Genomic DNA, 19,132 nt, shown 5'->3' on the forward strand with positions numbered 1-19,132 from the left:
CATTTGATGATACAAATACCACTAAAGGTGATGTCCTAATAAGTCCTAAGTAAACAACTATAAAAGGTACATTTTGGGGACTTGCGAACTAAGGTACGGAAAGTGTTTCCTGGGACCCGTTTCACAAAGCCTTTTATCACTGACAAATGACAAAAATCAGTGACAAATCTGCTGATAACCAATCAGAAGCAAGGATTTCAGTAGCTTATAACAAAAACTGTCATTTGTCACTGATGACAAGTTTTGTGAAACACCCCCCCTGGTAACTTACTTGAGCTCTACCTCGGTGACCTCTGTAAGCGTTGAGCCGATACTCTCTAGAAGGACACGCCCTAGATCACGCTGGAAGGATCCAGGCTTATCACTGGTTATGTGTGGCTCTCCACTCAGTGATAGACTCACTATGAACTGAGGGTAAAAAGTACAAATGTTATGAGTAAAGTAAAGACTACTGTATGTACTGCACATCCAAGGTACATGAACAGAAAGGTTGGTTACTTTTGATGAAAGAGAAGGCTTGATGTTGAGGATTGGTATGGTCACTATTGATGACAAACTAAACAATAATTCTTCAGAGACTATAACATTTTAATTCAAGAGGCATTTCCTTTTGGCTTCATCCTGAATAATAACCAGCTTACAATTCAATAGGTTTAGATTAGAATGACTCCTTGATGTTAACTCTAGAGAAACTCTCTCTTTACAGATGGCATTCCAGTGATAGCCTCAAATTGGTAATTCATACACATATTCATTATGAAAATTCATCAGAAATCCAGTATGGTACATTTAAATTATCCAGCAGTACCAGCACATGTTATCTCTAGATAGAGCAATATGACACAATATTCAACAAGTTTCTGTCCACTTTTCCTTTTGGAATCATGACAATACTATTTGTGAGGCATGTGCGTGTGCATGTGAAACCTGTTTATAGAGACCACCCAAGGGAGACAAGAAAAGTGGTCTCTATTGGCAGGTGGTCTTTAAGTACAGGTTCCTTTAGCACATGTTTCAATGAGAAACTATTTTCGAGGGAAACAAAAAATGTGGTCTTTGTAGACAGGTGGTCACTAAAAGCAGGTTTGACTGTATCATGCCAGAAAACATTGAATGACATGTCCTTTGTAATACCTTGAGTGGAGATAGATGGAAGAACTCAAAGAAGATTGGGTTGGCCGTGCTGCTTGATATGGTGTTAGATGTCTCCTTGAGTGAACTCTGGATGTAGTTCAGATCCGTACGCAATGACAGCACCTACACAAAAAACAAAACCAAAATGATTGTTGAAATCTTGAATACAGAAAATCTTATATCAACCTCCATTTTCTACTTTTATGATGATGATCATCATCATCAACATTCTCAACACCTTTATCATTATCAGAAGCAGCTGTACTACCATCGCTAGGTGAAAGTGACTAGAAATTCAATTCGATTATGATTATACTGTAGTGCTGTATAGTCATATTTTACATGCGACACACTGTTTAATGAACGTACATTGTAAATTCAGAATGATACAGTACATGTACATTAGTATTACAGAATCAATGGAATATGACTAAAGTTCACAATTTATCAAGTCTTTATCTCTGCCCCCCCCCCCCCCCATTGGCAAAAAACAAGCCAAAAAAACAACAACAACTCAAAAAAATCTTCTATATTCCCGTAAGCACAACAAAGTTGTGATAAAAATTAAAAAAAATTAATGTAAAATGAAATTTCTCTGACTGGTCTTTATCACACTTTTCACTAACTTGAAATACAACTAAAAGCACAACTTCAATTTCAAACTGAAACAAAACCTGAAGTAGAGAATACAAGTAACTTTCTAATCCATCGCTTGCCTCATCTTGTTCCTCCTGCAGGTGTGAGAAGACATCTAGTACAGACAGGATGAAACCATTGTCAACCTTCAAGCTAGCCTCCTGCACCAGCACCTTGAAGTATCTGTAGACAATAAGCCAATCAATTTGACACATATTGTTTGCGAATTGTTGATGAAACACCTGGGAGAGCACTGATGTGGAAAACTGATGTGAAAATAAATTGTTGAGATGAAATCGAATGTACATGTAAAAGGCACTTAGAGAATTACATTAAATTAAAATAGATGATCATGGGGTATTTAAATATTTTCAACTTCATGCAAATGCTTTGCACTACATGTAGCCCATGCATATCCACATCGTGAAGAAGAAAGAATAGCTTTGTCACAAATGTGATGATTGAGCATGACTGTATTAATATTGCAAAAGCCCTCCAACTTCCATTTTTGTCAAAAAAAATAATGCAATTAATTTATATTCTTTAAAATGAATTTCACAGTTTTGAAAGAAGGTCTTACTCACAACACAATGCAACTCCCACATCCCTCTATGTTAATATAAAAGTAAAGATAGGCAAAAGTCTGGTAATCTATCCTTTCTCAGACTTACTTGATAGTGTCGGCACCATACTCTGGCATCTGTCTCCTGAGAATGGACACCTCAACGAATGGTCGGGGACCAGTCTTCTTCAGAACATCCTTGGGCAGGGCATTCACATGTAGTACATTGGGAAAGTAGGCATCAAACAGCTGGTTGTCAATCTGATAATGAAAGAAGTATGTGAGAAAATGCAACCATTAAATTGCCTCTTATTTGGTAGGAGGAGGGGGGGGGGATGTTAAGAGAGAAAATATATTTTGTTAAAAGAGTGTGAATTAATCTTGGCTTAATTTTCAGATGGTCTCTATATGGACACAAACAGATTTTGAATGTGTACATGCTAGTTTCTGTTGATACATAAATGTATTAGAACTCAATTGAAATATTTGTTACTTTCTTCTTTATTTACCAGCATCGTGATCATCAAAATTGACATCATGCTCATCACAATCGACATCATAATCAACATCAGAAGCATTACTACTCGATTCAGTAGCAGCATCATTTCCAACACAGTAATAACCTTAATTAATGATGATCTTCATAAAAAGTAATGGCATGATCATTTTTTTCCTCATCCTCCTGCTCCTCCTGCTCCTCCTCTTCCCCAGTCCCCATCCCAATCATCACCATAATCACTACACATAGCTTCACATCCTAACCACCAGCTTCATGGCAAGAAACATTTTAACAACATCGTCAAGGCCACTACCACTACTACTAGCATCTCCAACACTATCACCACCAACATCACCAGCCCATCATCACCACCACCACCACCATCATCACCACCGCAACCAGCCCATCATCATCATCATCATCATCATCATCATCATCATCACCATCACCACCATCATCATCATCATCACCATCGTCACCATCACCACCACCATCATCATCAGGATCACCATCATCACCATCATCATTATCATCATCATCATCATCACCACCACCACCAACCCATCATCACAACCACCACCACCCCCATTATTATCACCATCATCACCACCACCACTAACCTGTATCTTCTGTATCTTGAGATGCAGTCCCTGATGATGGTCAGACTTCCTGAAGTGGATCCACAACCCTGGGTTATGGATCCTCTTCAGAGCTCCCTGTACTGGCTTGGCAATGGTTTGAGCTCTCAGATCAGCCTACACGAACAAGGAATGAGTGAAAATATAGTTCAAGAATACATACAATGTGCAGATACATGTACATTTATGAAATGACTTTCAGACAACTCTTTATTCCACATATAAAGTGTATGAGATTTCCTTTGACTAACCATTTTTTTCTTCTTTCTAATCAATAACCAGCACCAACATAAATCGCTATTTTAAGTGAACAGTAAAAATGTGGTACATTAAACACACAATGGATAGTTGGAACTCTACATGAACATGTAACTATAAATGTCTAAACATCAGAAAGAACATCATCCTCCTCCTCATCATCATCACCATTGTCTTTGTTTTCTTCCTTTACATGAAATAATATGGAATTTATTGAGCACAAGTAAAAATACAGTGTAGATCATGAAAAATACAGTTATTTATATGAATCAGGAATCTCTCATGAGAACCAACCTGTATCGTTCCATTATCATCAACAATGACCTCCTGTCCGTGTTTCCAGGCGTTCTCTAGCACCCCTGTGAGCTCCATGCCCAGTGCCTTCCACCTGTTAGCCTTAGACTCCACCTCCCAGCGGGCTGGGGAGCTGAACAGACTCAGATAGGCCACCTCCTCATACGCAGTGTTTACCAACGATACACCAATGCCCTGAAGAGAGGCTAGGAACTCCAGGGTGGCCGGCTCGGAGACGTTGGACTGCAAAGAGGACAGGGGATAAACAAAGTACATGATTGATATTTACCACTTCTAACTTGGGAAATCAATGGGTGAATGTGTAGATGAGGGAAATCCTAGGCTGAAATTTGGCTTGAAATTCCCTAGTGGTTGCCAAAACAAAAGGAATAATTCTAATGGAATGGAGATGGTGCACATTTTGTGTGTGGGGACATAACTCTGATGGCAAGGCTAATGATACATGTACAATGATAGCAAGTAAAGGGTACATGAATGTGATGCTCTTTTCACCATTCTTGTGTCATTATCTCATCATCATCATCATCTTCCTCCTCCACCTGCTATTCCTCTTCCTCTCTATGCCCCACCCCCAAACTCCAGCCCCCTTTCCCTACCCACATCCCCATCATCATCAACATCACCATCTTCATCACCACCGCCACCACCATCATCATCACCACCATCATCAGCAGCATAAGTAACGTTAACAATGTTACCACTATCATCATCAATATCATCATCACTATCATCATCATTATCATCATCACTATCATCATCGCCATCATCAACATCTTTATCATTACCTGAGCTGCTGCTCTAGCTATTCTAGAGCTCTGTGTATAGACAAGGACCCTCTGTAGCCCATCCATGTAAGACACCCAGTAGATTGTTGTTCTCTGTTTCTTGTTCATCAAAGGGTGCTCGAGGAGGCCATCGGATTCTGTCACGCCCTCTGAACAAAATATAAAGAATGTGAAAATAAATCCAAAACTGATTTAAAAGCAACTGAATTTGGTGTAAAATTAATTTGGCACATAAAACTGTATGTAAATCATACATGTACGCAAATAATCTCTTCAGAAAATACAACAATCACGCTGAAATTGTATTTTCATTCAACCATTCAAGATAATAAAAGATTGACAATGACAAAGAAATTCAATACTGATAACCTTACATTTTCAATGAATTTGGGTTTGATGATTCTTTATTGATTGTATGTTTACTGGCAGAGTTTTGATGGTTTTCACTATTGCTTTGTTAAAAACACAGCAATAGTGAAAAAAATCAGAGAAAGAATATTGAAAAGAGGAGAATGAATTTCAAAGAGCTGCTAGTGTTCATTTCCTTTATGTACATGTACATGTACCTACTAAAAAAAAACACTTAAATATTCAATTCTATTTTGTTCTTCTCAATTACATGTATTTTTTCTAATAAATAATTATAGCCAAAAGTCCTTGTAAAGATAACTACAGAAAGTTGCAAGAATCATCTCATTCATATAATTCATCCTCACCATCATCGGTGCTATAGACGCTTGCATCATCTCCCTCTACATAGAGTCCATCACCAGGCAGTGTGCTTCGATTTACACTATCTAAGCTCACCATCACCTTACCCCAACCATCCTGGAGAAAAAAAAACAAGAAAAGTGTTTGCTGTTGGCAGTATTTTAAATTATGTGCATACAATCATATAAATTGCGGTTTGAAGGATGAATATTCACAGAAATCAGCACCACTTTCTCCAACTTTCCAATGCAAGGGAAAAATACACACTCATTTATCCCATAAAATTGAGTAAATGCAATGTATTGCATTTTCTTTTCTAATCAGATGCATGTTATTGGGGGTTTTATGTCAGAAGGAAGTAGCATTATAGAATTGCCAATTTGAAGAGAAATAAGTGATCTATCCTCTATGGTCCACATTTGTACTAATTCAGTGAAATTCAGTATCATGTTTAACAATTTAAGAAAAAAAAAATCAGACCTCAGACTAACTTACTTTACCCAATTTCAGACAGAAGTCTAAATAATAATAATAATTCTACAGCATTTGTTATGCGTCATCGATCTAGTAAACTATTCTGAGGCGCAGAGGGAGATTGTTACCCTGGCTTTAGCATAGCTACCATTACTGTGCTCTAGCATTTCAAGGAATTAATTTCTGCCAGGTACCCATTTACATCACCTGGGTTGAGTGTGGCAAATGTAGATCAGGTTCAAATTCCACCAGAATATGGGCCCATGTGTTTAAACTACATATATATTCCTTTTTAGGGAATTTTTCAAAATAAATGAATACAATTCTGAAACTTGACAAACTTTAGACCATAAGATCATTTTTACTTGAGTAATTGCAATAATTACCTGCTCAACTAGGCATTCAAAGCTCTTCTTATTCCTATTGTAGAGGTTCCACATCAGGATCCTCTCTGCAGTGGGGTCATCCCATGTGTACAGCAGACTGCGGTGAGGCCGCACTAGGTGACGGCTTCCATTGTTCCTGCAAAAAAGATGTTTCATAGTTTTTTATCACTTTAATGATTACCATTCAATTTTCTGTCAATTTTTACTTGCCACATTGTTACATGGCAATGAGAGGTCATCTGCACTACATAATTATTAATTATGAGTAAGAGATTTAAAATCATTTGCGACTCCTAATATAACACTAAAACGCAGATTATAGACGACTGGTTTGATGGCCAAGTATACCTTTCAAAAAGCAATGTGTAAATTTAGCTTTTATGACATACATGTAGATATGCAACTCTAATGCTAATTGCTGCTCATCCAACACTTCTGCATATATGCAGGTTCAAATCCTGTCAAACCAATCGTAATTTGATATTAATCTTAGCTCTGTACAAGTTGATAGGACTTTAGAACTTCATTGATTATTGTGCCTGAGAAACATCTTTCATCAGTTTAGAAAACCAGGAAACATGCCTTAATATATGGCAACACAGTAATGCTATGTTATTCCATGCATACAATAATAAGCATAAACACACATCAAATTGTTTTCTTTTTTCAGAGGGGACTTACTTTTGATTGATTCTAAGGTTGAGGTCATCACACAGGTTATCTAACCGGACTGGTGAATGTCCTGAGGTATATGCTAGGAATGTAATAGTAGTAGGCTCTTGAACACCTCCTTCAACTTGAATTGTGATACCAGTCTGTAAAGAGATATGGTATAAGACTGGTGAGTGCCTTGAGGCAGGCCTTAAATTAATCGACGGCCATCGACGGCCAGGCCGTCGATGCCCCTATGACTGGCCGCGGTGCCCTCCCAAAAAAAGATAAATTCACGGCCAAAAAGGCCGTGCCCTTTTTTTCAAACTGGCCGACGTGCCTTTTTTTCCAACTGGACGTGCCCTTTTTTTTTTTAATTTGCGCACATAAAACCACCAATTGCGCCCATAATCATCTAAACTAGACGGCAAGGCGCAAGTGTTTTCCGTGAAAATGCGCCCATAAATTATTAGAACAGTAAAAATACACGAATCACGAACAGTCTGCCGCCCACGAGCTCTCTTCTAGCTTCGTATTTAGTGCTTTAATAAGGCGCAAGTGCCGTGAAAATGCGCCCTTTGTTATTATATAGGCAATGCGCTAGCGCACGTACGTACGTTCATGCGATCGCATGATATGCATATGGTGCATGCTGTTGACGCACGCACGTACGTACGTACAAATCGAAGGCCAGGATCAAGAAAACAAATCGTCAAATGGAGAAATAAACAAGCATTCAAATAGTCATTAGAGATCTGTCGAGGTTTGTTTGTAGGTCTAGTTTATTATTTTATCTCAAATAGAATTTAGAATTATCTTATTACTAAGTTAAGAACACCTACGATGTTCTCGATCGTAGTTACTCTCATTTTGCCACCAGCCGACCTCGCTTCAAAAAGCTACCCCGCCAGCTTCCCAAGACGAACGTTTCGAGTCCCGGTAAAATTACGCGCTGCGAATCTCCGAGGGTGCATCGGTTTCGCTGGCAAACTTCCAGCCCGACAGCTTCCCACCAAAAGTGGCGAGAGTGTGTGTGCGAGGAACGATTTTGGTTTCGTGAATGCACGTTACGCAACTGAGCTGAGCGTGTCACTTTCACCTGTCGAATGTCTATAAGGACATTTTTTCATCTTATTTCATTAGTTAGGCCTATCTAGACCTTTCTATACAACAGTTAAAAAGATAATTTCTTCAAATTTGCTCCTACTACCGAGAGAGTGGCGGAAGGTTTGTGTGTGAGGTGCGATTTTGATTTGGGATACCCGGCCCGGTAAACTTGCCAAGTCCTTCTGACTTTCGATGTTTGTGAAATTGACAATTTATTATTCATTTGCTCATCAATATTTTTAGTTACTTTAAAATACTGTTTAATGTGCAAGTTTGATGTTCTTAATCAATCTTTCCTGTTCATATTGTTAAGATTAAAAAGTTATTAAATTGATCGTTCGATCTTTTCACATTATGAAATTAACATTTGTAGACTCTCTTTGAACTTATGATTAGATAAGGGGCCTATCTGTTTTTGGAAAATTGCCCCTTGCTCTGGTAAATTCCCGTGGCAAAGGGCAACTTAAAAAAAAATTGCCCCTTGCTCCTGGCTGCTAAATCTAAGGCTTGCGGGCCGCCGCCTTGTTTGTATGTACCGTAGACCTCTATACATTCTGTGAAGAAGCTGGTGCTAAAAGTCATGGGAAATTGATCCAGCACAAGTTTCATAAAATACACATGACATCTAACAAAAATAGAATCAATTTTTTTGGCCTCATACTCGATGCCCTTTTTGTAAAATATTTTGGCCTTGATGCCCTTTTTGTAAAAATATTTTGGCCTTGGTGCCCTTAAAAATATGAGGTACTCAAGGCCAAACTGGCCTTGCCCTAAAAATGACGAAATTTAAGGCCTGTTGAGGTCATGTGGGGGGGGGGGGGCTTAGGAGCCCCCTCCCCAGGCTATGCAGTTTCAAATTAGCCCAAGCTAGATAGGGTTAATGCTGGATATACAGTTAACAACAGAATTTTGTCATACTCCTTGTAAATTTGATGCTTTTTTTCTTCTTTCCGTTACTCACAAATGAAAGATGGACTGGATGAATGTTATTGCCTTTGTTGAATACTTTTAAGATGTAAGCTTTAATATGTCACATTCTCAAGAAACATAACTTGGGACGAATATCATAAGGTATTAATTATGTATATAGTTGTTAACTGTAAGTCCTTCAACTGTAAATGTAAGCACTTACAAGATGCCAATAATATCATTGATATCAGTCATTTTCCTCGAGTCATTTTACAAACATGTTAACCTTGCACACAATGTCCCACAGTACAATAATGAACGCTTGTAACTTCTGTCATGTGACTTACCCCTCTCTCCATTCTAAGAACGGTGGTACAGGGTCTGTCAATCAGGAAAGGTCGTGAACTCAGGTTATCAGGGGTCGTTGACCTCCGCAGTATGAGCTTCATGGACTCAGAGCCGGGCCAGAATGGAAGCACCTAATAAAGTAATTCAAGTGTGATAGAAAACTAGCATCAAGTAACGCAAAGTTCCTGGTTATCATCAGGAGGGTGTTTCACAAAACTTTTTGTTATAAGCTACTGAAATCCTTGCTTCAGATTGGTTATCAGGAGATTCGTCACTGATTTTTGTCATTTGTCATTGAAAAAAGGCTTTGTAAAACGGGTCCAAGGTCTTAATGGGCTTTTAAAAGGAAATCCATCTCACCTTTGATGACCTTGATACTGACCCAAACCCAGGCTTTGACCCCGTTAGACAGCATTGGACAGCTCTTGATTAGTATTCTTGTAGATATTTCATTTCATTTCATTTTGTTTACTTCCATTTTCAACAAAATAAATAAAGTACATGGGATTGCATTGTACATAGTAAAACAATGAAACAGATATGACACTGCCCCCTTCCCATCACCTCCTCAAACCTCTTTTTCCATTCCCCAATTTCCTTCACCTTCCCCCAATATTCCTTCGCCTTCCCTATCCTTTCCAAGCCCTTCTTTATACCTCTAAAGGTTTCATATTGACCCACATTCTAGCTTTGACCCCACCCTCAGGGTAGATAGCTCTTAGTCATTCCTGTTGTGGATGACTGCACTCCCTTTCCCAGATCCCAACCTCCCTCCTCCTCCCCCCCCCCCCCAATTCCCAACCTCACTACCCTCTCCCAACCATCCCTTCCCCCTCTATAACAACACTCCCACCTCATTTCCCCTCCTAACCCACACCTCCTCTCCCTGCACTCTTGTACATGCCCCCCCCCCCTCCTCTACAATCCATTCAAACCCTCCTTACCTCTGAAGGTTTAATATTGACCCAAACCCCAGCTTTGACCCCATTTTCTGCACATTCCATCTCTCCCTGCTCCCCCTCACCCCCTCCCCCAATCATTCAAGCCCTTATTACCTCTGAGGGTTTAATATTGACCCACACCCCAGCTTTGACCCCATCCTCCGCATAGGACAGCTCCTGGTCAGACTTGTTGTGTACGAGGAAGTAGGGTGTGAGGGTGACTAGCTTGGTGAAGGGAAGGTGAGACATACGGATGTCCAGCCAAAACTATAAGCAAGCACAAAAGAAATCACAAGTACAGTAAATGAAAGAAATCATTCAACGAAAGATCAAGTACAGTATATGTTAAGAGATATTATTGATGATATAGAAAAAGATATCAAATGTCGTTGCCAATATAAATGTGTCAATGTAAACATTTTATTTGTTTTTATTCATTGAGTTATGGCTCATGGAGGATCTTAAAGTTTTTATGACAATTTTATCTAACACAAAGCTTAGCAATCAATTACTATTATCATTATCATTATTATTATTTATATACTGCGCTTTTCCCAGAGTGGCCCAAAGCGCTTACAACAAAAAATCCTACCAAAAATGAAAATGAAAACTTACAGAATCCTAAAAATATGGATTACAAAAATAGATTAATTACTAAGCTGTGTTTCAGGGCTCCAGACAATCGTAGTTTAGCACATACATGTACCTGCATGCATGTTGTTTCTTTACAGAGCGATAACTTGAAAATAAAAATCCAAGCTCTCGGTTTATCCACTGACTCTTTCATTAAATATGTACAACATGACAGGACAGGACATATGTTGAAGTACACTGTGTGCTGCCTAGATATTCAGAAGAAGCATTTTTGCTGTAAATTAGCTTGCATACAAACATCAAATTCTCAAATCTTTGACTCACCTGGTATGTTCTGTCATGATCTTCGTCCTTGCAGATGACGACCCCTGAACTTCCTACCGTGTCCAATGAGAAGGAAGATGACCAGATGGAATCAAACACTCTCAGCTTGGCCTGAAAGAAAACAATAAATACAATGTAAATGCAAAATGAACCCATTGACTCCTGAATCCATTTATTCCCATAGGCTTGATACAGAAGCCACCCGGTTCACGTAGGCAAAAGGTTGAAGTCCTATTATAATAATAGTTCACTTGAAACAACCATGAAAGACCTTCTACAATATCATATGGGCATAGAACATTTCAACATGCATTCCCTCAACTATGGAACAAACTTCCTATTGATATCAAAGAATGTTCATCTCTTGATCTATTTAAGCCTCTGCTGAAGTCTTTCCTTTTTCAAACATACTTTTGTACCATTCTTTATACAATACAACGTATTATACAGGTAGTTTCCAGATTGGATATTTATCATGCTATTATGTTCTTATTATTTTATTTCTACTTCTCTATTTACTTGTAATTTGTGCTATATAAAAACTGGGTATTATTATTATTATTGTACAGAAAAATGTATACAGTGCATGGACATGTTAATTTGTGTATACCAAATATTAATCATTTTTCTACCAAGAAATTGCAAACTCACCTTTTTCCTCTTTGAGTTTGAGAACGTAAAGAGAACTGGATCACTCAGGGAGTGCGTGCTGAAGATCTTCCTTGATCGAGATGCCTATTAGAAGAAGAAAAAAGATGCACATAAAGAAAGAAAGAATGAGATGGGTTTGAAGAAAACCTGTATGAAATAAGTTACATTGTCTCGTAAAGACAATTGTTCCACAAATATACAGTATCACAATTCTCTCCACAAGCATATGAAGAGCTTAATTCCCAAAGGAGCTAAATCCACTTTGATGAAAATTGAGTTATTGATATCAGAACATTGTTTGCTCCAATACTCGTCTTTCAACAAAAACATTTATCTAAATTCTGGGAACAATTATGAGAAAAATGCACCTTCTAAAATCACTTTTCCATAGACTGTACAAAATCTGCTAAACAATTTCTTTTTTCTCTGAAGTTACAAAAATGGATTTAGCTCCTTTTGGAATTAAACTCTTCATATAGAGATATATTTGATTAAACCAAATGGATCATTGAATTACACATGTGACCGACCCTAAGAATGACCATAATATTCAAATAAAAGAATGACATTGGCTCTCCTGGCGTATCAAAGCTCTCACCCTTATCTCAACCGGTAGCTCTGACTTGTTGACGAACCAGTACGGTGAGTAGAGGAAGATATCCCATGATCCTCCCTCGCTGGAGCTGTGGGCCCACAGCGTCAGGTACTTGCGCTGGTCAGAGTGAACCTGTTTGGTTGCCATGGTGATGGATTCTGTTGTCTTCATCTCCCTGGAGACCGGGAGATGCCCCTCCCAGTTTGCAGAGAGATACTGTTTGACCTGTCAGGAATACAACAAGAAATCGGGGATATTGTCATAAATGGTTGTGTTGCAAGTCTGTCCAATGTCACATTATTCTCAAGCAGGTCAAAAAACAACATTATCACTGTATTAAAGGCTAGTGTGTGATTTTGTCTCTTGTTTTAACAACTTCACAGCCAGGGATCATTAAACTAACAAGAATGTACATGTACAAAGCCAAAGATCTTTGGAAGTGCAAACAGTATATGATAAATATGTTAAATGCGCTACATACTTTAAGAACCAAAATATTATAAGTCTCATTATTATGTGTACATGTATATCAATACAAGCTGGATAAGGCGTTTAAAAAAAAATGTTGTATTGCCCTTTAGGTGCCAGCACATGGGTCGGTCAGCTAATAAAAAAAATAAAAAAATAAAAAAATCCCCCCCCCCCTCGATACGTTTCAGTTTTGAATGCTTTATTACATATTTTTTTATTAATTAAACATTTTTTTCTTAAAAAATGGTTTTAAAAAAGCTGACTGTATTTTGGGGTTGGTCGCAAAGGGCAAAACAACAATTTTTTAAAAGCCTAATAGGAATCTATTAAAATTAAATTATGTTACAGTCAAAACAAAAGAATGGCTTCTCTCATGTTCTTCCCCTTCCCCCTATATTCTTACCTGAATTTTCATGCTTTGGGGTTCAGACAGATCGGTGGAATATATCGCCATCTTGTCTCCTTTCAACAAGAACTTTAGACCTGTCTCCTGTGATTCAGTAAAATACACGAAGATTGAACGCTTCCACATAATGGAAACATGTACATGTACAATAATGCATGTAAAACAAGAATTTAAAGACATCTGATTGTAGGTTTCCACAGAGAATTTGACAAATATAGCTTATTGCAACATATGGAAAAATAAATTAGAAAGAAATCTGAATGAAATATCATAAAGTAACATAGTTCTACGACTTACTTCTAGGGTATAGACGACATCATAGGGGAGGTAGTTGTGTAACGTGACCGGTGGGTAGAGGTTGAGGGTGTAACAGGGGGCATCTTCTAACCCCTCTGGGCGAGGGATCTTCTCGTCTTTCCTCTTCACCTGTTGCAAAAAAATTATAAGAGAGAATTCAGGAAATAAATAAGAACATAATTGTTAACATCTTCATGAGCTAAGATGTTCTTGGCACTGGCAAAAGTTCACATATTACATGTGCATTGCTGCATACATGTTTATGTACAGTACTTCATACTTCAATGTGATGCACAAGTAGAAGCATGGACTGTTCAACTTACAAAAAATATTGAGTATAAATATCATTCTCTCTCTCCTTCAGTGTGGCAAAACAACATCCCTAGGATGATTCATCTTATAATGTACCGACTTGAACTATATGTTATGATTTCAAATTGTTAAAGTCCATCTGTACTAGTGTACAGGAGGGATAAGACCATGCTCCAAGGTCACTGACAGGTGGTTATCTCATCAAATCAGCATAAGAAAAAGAGGATCATGGGGGACCAATGTTTGCTATATAGAGGGCGCAAGTAGCTATAAGTAGTGCAGTGGGGCTTTAATACTGACCTTGAAGTAAAACGGTGGAAGCGCTCCTCTCTTGCTCGGTGGGCAGAGGTAGGACATCTCAGCAGGTTCCTGTAGATCCTTCCACAGGATGGGCTTCTCACTCACACCATACCTATGAACAACATGTTCAAGTCTGAAATCATTTTATTGATGTGAATGGGGCATGCATTTTCATTGCATGTATACAGAGTAACATATAGTGTGGTATGAGATCGCGTACATGATGTGAGTGGGGTATGCATGTAGAAATAGTGGCCAAAGCTGATGTCAGTTACTTGATGTGAACAGGACATACATATGCACTTCATGTGTTACCTTTGTACCTTTGTTTAAAGTCTGAGTTCACAATGTTTGTGTGAAAAGGGCATGCACTAAACAGCATGTGAAAAAAAGATAGCCAAATCATAGACTTTTTACTTGATGTGAAAGGGCCATGCACGCTTTTACATGAAATTGCATAGACATACATTTTCAATCCCAACAAGATCGTGAATGATAATCAAATCTAAAATAATATCACTGATGTGATCAGAGCAAGCATGAGCATGGCCAGAAAAAAAAATGGTAAAGATGAAAGTCAACTTCATGATATGAAAGAGATATGAATGTGCAAAGAATGAGAAGTTCTGAAACCAGTTAAACAGTGTAAATGAGGCATCTATCAATACTATCACCATCCTTCATCTCTTCCTCCTCCTCTTTCTTATCACCGCCATCATCATGATCATCATCCATTGTCATCATCAATCACCATCACTGTCATTATCACCGTCATCATCAATCATCATTATCATCACCATTATGATAACCATAATCATCATCATCATCATCATCATCACCACCATCATCATCATCATCAGCACCATCGCCAACACCATCATCACCATCATCAATAACCATTATCATCACCATTACCATTACCACCACCATCACCATCATCATCACCATCATCATCATCATCCCCATCAACATCACCATCATCATCGCCGTCATTATCACCATCACCACCACCATCACCATCATTACTCTCAGCACTATCACCATCAACATTTACAATCATTCCCACTATCATCATCATCCTTATCATCATCACCAAGACCATCAACATCAACATCATCATCATTACCATTATCAACATCCTCCTCCTTCTCCTCCTCTTCATCATCATCTCTATCCCTATCAATGTTGTCTTACCCCTGGTCTACTGGACATGCATAGATGCCCGCATGGTAGGCCACGATGACCGGTATGTCCATCACCTCGTCCGGCTGGATGATACCAAGACTGGTGAACTCTTCTTCATCCAACCCCGGTATGATGGCCCCATGAAGGGTCTGCAGGTCAAGCTTCTTGTAGAACAGCTGCACTGCCACCAAACAGTGGTTGGCTACCTGCTCAAGGAGACAGAGAGAGAGAGAGAGAGAGAGAGAGAGAGAGAGATTGTGAGATTCAAATGTGGCTAGAGATCATGGGTACCAAGAGTGATTTCTGACAATATTTTGTAGACTTGCAGTCAAAGACTTTCATGACACACTTCCTTTATGCAGTCTTTTACATACATGTAAACACCTTTAAGAATTTTAAACAACCATTTAATTAGCAGCAGCAGCAGCAAAAATAGCACAGCATAGCATATTTATATATTTTATATAACTTTAACATCAAGAATATGAACTACATAGTTTGATGAGACTTTTCCAAAATGATGTCCAATGCTTTTAAAGTTGATTGTGGGCATCGATGGCATGTGGAATATCATAATTTCATGAGAGAAGGAAGACAGATACAATATTATCAATTTCTGACAACTGCAATACAATGAAATGTTATTTATTCATAAGACTCCATATATTCACAAAAAAATATGTACCCCCAAAATTCTACTTAGAGCAATAACGGAATTAAATTGTATACTGAAGGATATCGTTTTGGCAGACAAACTAGACTTACCTGAAGGGGTGATCTGAGTTTGATTCTCTCTTTACCATGGCTGATCTCAACCTCACGTACAATCCCATAGATCTTGTCAGACTGTTTTTTGTGGGGAAAAAAATATATTTATTTCTCAAAATGTTAACGTCTTGGTTGAGAATATACGAAAGTATCCAAGCGCTACACATATAAAGTTCTGAAATTGTGGCATTTGATTGGCTGAGAGCAAAGTTGTCAAAGAAATTGAACATTAGTTATTGATAATGATTTCTATTAAAAAGGGCCAAGCAGTTCAAAGCAGGGACAGAAATGTCCTCTTTACTACAAGATTATTTTTTTAAAACTGCTTTCTACGATTCTCAATATGCGTAAATTGCATTTGATTATGTTACTGCACAAACTAGAATATATACATGCTTGTACAAAATGACTATCGACATTTCCCGCGAAATACATACTTACACAATGTGGAAACCATGCAGGGATTTCGGAGATATGCTTTACATTGTACAATGTTACTTTAATGTTAAATGCAATTACAAACAATAAAATGAATTATAGACAAATGTAATGATAAACTTCAATAAATTATGGTGAATTAGATATTAAGAAAATCTGCATATGATGAAAAACACTTGCAAATAATGACTGAAGGAGATGAAATATATAAATATTATCATCAAATAGAATCATTCAAAATATGAGTGAACATGTACGAAGATGAAGAAGAGTAATAATTAGAAATATGTATTTAAGTCACAGCTTGGATGAAATAATCCTCTAATCTAATCAGCTGTAATACGAACCTGATATTACTTACCTGAGGGTGAGAGGGAGAGTGGGGATAAAGATACATGTACCTCCCTGGCCATTTTTCACATATCTATATTTGTTATGGTATTTCAAGGAAAACTAGGCTATTTTTCTCAATTTTTTAATGGTAAAATATGAAAAATAAACAACAACAAAAACCTATACTTTAGGCTAAAGATTTGGAACAAAAGATACAGGAAAACTATATTCAGTGTTGATTTTTCCACTATTTTTTAAATTTGATTTTGACTAGGGCTGTGTAAACGGCATGGATGGCTGGGATCAGGAGGGGGTATTGTGGTCTAGTAGATAGGTCATAGAGTGTAGATCCCAAGGTGCAGGGTTCAAATCCTGGCCCGGCACTAATGTCTTCATCTTTATGTGCCACTCGACACCCAGGTGTATTGGGTTATTTATGAGTTATTTTGGCGACTCAGCTATAATCGGGGTAACGATGTTGAAGCATTGTAGCATGAAGGAAATGAGTGCTATACATATATATATATATATATATATATATATAAGATGCCATTATTAATATAAGAGGTATGATGGCTCAGTGGTAGAGCAGTGGTCTCCTAACCAGGGGGTACCGGGTTCGAAACCAAGTTGATGCACTAGTGCCCTTTGGTAAGGCAATAATCCTCATTACCAAGTCTCTTGGACAGGACTTAAAGCCATCAGTCCTCTGGTTGCTTACTTACATGTACAAGCAAAAACATGCATTCTTTAATAGAAATCAGGTGAAACAAACAATCAAACAAATACAGACAATTTCCTGTACATAATTTATGTACATGTAACATGCAGATGATATTACTTGCCTGAGAGTTAGAAGGAGAGAGAGGATAAAGAGAAGTGCCAGCTATAGCAGGAATCAGATTAGTCAGGGATCGGAATCCATCAACCTGGTCCAGGAGAAAATAAAGAGCAGATTTCAAAGTTGCTCATGCGTGGGTATATAGAGGGCAGCACACTGAGCCAACAGGTATTATGCTCCAGTGCGTACTAGTGTCCCTTTATGCGTACATGTACATCCGTACGGGAGCGTAATATCTGTTGGCTCTCTGTTATGTAGTGATTGCCAAGTTGCCTACTTCACGAACGACTATACCCACGCATGAACATCTTTAAGCAATGTTTGCAGAAAGTTTAATTGATTTTCTATGATGTAAAGATAGTAAATGGAGAATAATAAAAGTATAATCATGTAACTATTAACTACAAAGATTTCAAATCAACATGTTACTACTAAAAGCATTAACACTTCAATTCTGTAGTTTTCATACAAAATGAAGAAAAACAAGAATGGCTACGCAATATGAATACTGAAGAATCTTTCTAATATAGTGTATAGCCTGCAATAAATTTGCAAAATTCTTTTCAGGATTTGAAAGTACTAAATGGAGAAACAAAGAAGTAATTAATGCAATATTACATGTACATACGTTTTAAATTATATGTACCAGTATTACATACTGTCAAGTTATTAAAAGAATCTAGAAAGTTATCATGTTCTAAATGGATGAAAAGAGCATTATGAATGTTGCTACATCTGACTAATGTATGTACAATAGACCAAGTTTCATTTGGTTTTCACATTTCAGGATGTACAACTATTAAATGATGATTTAGACTGCATTCTTACAAATAATAGATTTTCAACACAAACAAATATATTAGAAAAACATACAGAGTTCAAAAGTTTGTACATGTATACACATTTAAACACAATCAACAGTCAAGTAGAGTTCAGTATTATATTGTTTAAGCAAATTAATTTTGTTATCACTCTTACTGTAGACTAACAAACAAAGTAAATACAATATATATCTGATTAGTAAATATTGATATTTACATGTATATTAAATATTGAGTAATCAATTTAAATTGAGTATATATTGATTTGTTAGTTGAACAGCAGTGCTTTTCTTTATAGTGAAAGATGTAAATGGCTTGGTGCCAATTGAAATATTACGTGCAATAATATATGTTTTTTAATTGTTGTTGTTTTGTTTGCTTTCTTTAATTACACGGAAAAAATACATACCGGATCCTACAAAATTTTGAATAGGAACTGAAA

General features: G+C 37.5%; 1 protein-coding gene across 1 annotated transcript in view; it reads right to left on the minus strand.

Moving 5' to 3' along the window:
• Positions 1–267: 267 nt before the first annotated feature.
• The window catches only part of LOC593255 (vacuolar protein sorting-associated protein 13A), an 88,670-nt gene continuing 69,805 nt past the window's right edge, over positions 268–19,132 (minus strand). The window contains exons 52-72 of the mRNA XM_030994176.1: positions 17,874–17,957; positions 16,255–16,335; positions 15,499–15,695; positions 14,305–14,416; positions 13,693–13,821; positions 13,393–13,479; positions 12,522–12,743; positions 11,924–12,007; positions 11,273–11,383; positions 10,469–10,621; positions 9,413–9,544; positions 7,080–7,213; positions 6,399–6,534; positions 5,544–5,655; positions 4,828–4,976; positions 4,022–4,264; positions 3,452–3,586; positions 2,442–2,593; positions 1,851–1,953; positions 1,135–1,257; positions 268–408 (exon numbers count right to left, since the gene is read on the minus strand). Coding sequence (XP_030850036.1) covers positions 268–408; positions 1,135–1,257; positions 1,851–1,953; positions 2,442–2,593; positions 3,452–3,586; positions 4,022–4,264; positions 4,828–4,976; positions 5,544–5,655; positions 6,399–6,534; positions 7,080–7,213; positions 9,413–9,544; positions 10,469–10,621; positions 11,273–11,383; positions 11,924–12,007; positions 12,522–12,743; positions 13,393–13,479; positions 13,693–13,821; positions 14,305–14,416; positions 15,499–15,695; positions 16,255–16,335; positions 17,874–17,957 — 2,820 coding nt within the window. The remainder of the gene's footprint in view (positions 409–1,134; positions 1,258–1,850; positions 1,954–2,441; positions 2,594–3,451; positions 3,587–4,021; positions 4,265–4,827; positions 4,977–5,543; positions 5,656–6,398; positions 6,535–7,079; positions 7,214–9,412; positions 9,545–10,468; positions 10,622–11,272; positions 11,384–11,923; positions 12,008–12,521; positions 12,744–13,392; positions 13,480–13,692; positions 13,822–14,304; positions 14,417–15,498; positions 15,696–16,254; positions 16,336–17,873; positions 17,958–19,132) is intronic.

The sequence above is a fragment of the Strongylocentrotus purpuratus genome, unplaced genomic scaffold, assembly GCF_000002235.5.
Source record: "Strongylocentrotus purpuratus isolate Spur 01 unplaced genomic scaffold, Spur_5.0 spur5_scaffold_21, whole genome shotgun sequence".
Taxonomy (NCBI): domain Eukaryota; kingdom Metazoa; phylum Echinodermata; class Echinoidea; order Camarodonta; family Strongylocentrotidae; genus Strongylocentrotus; species Strongylocentrotus purpuratus.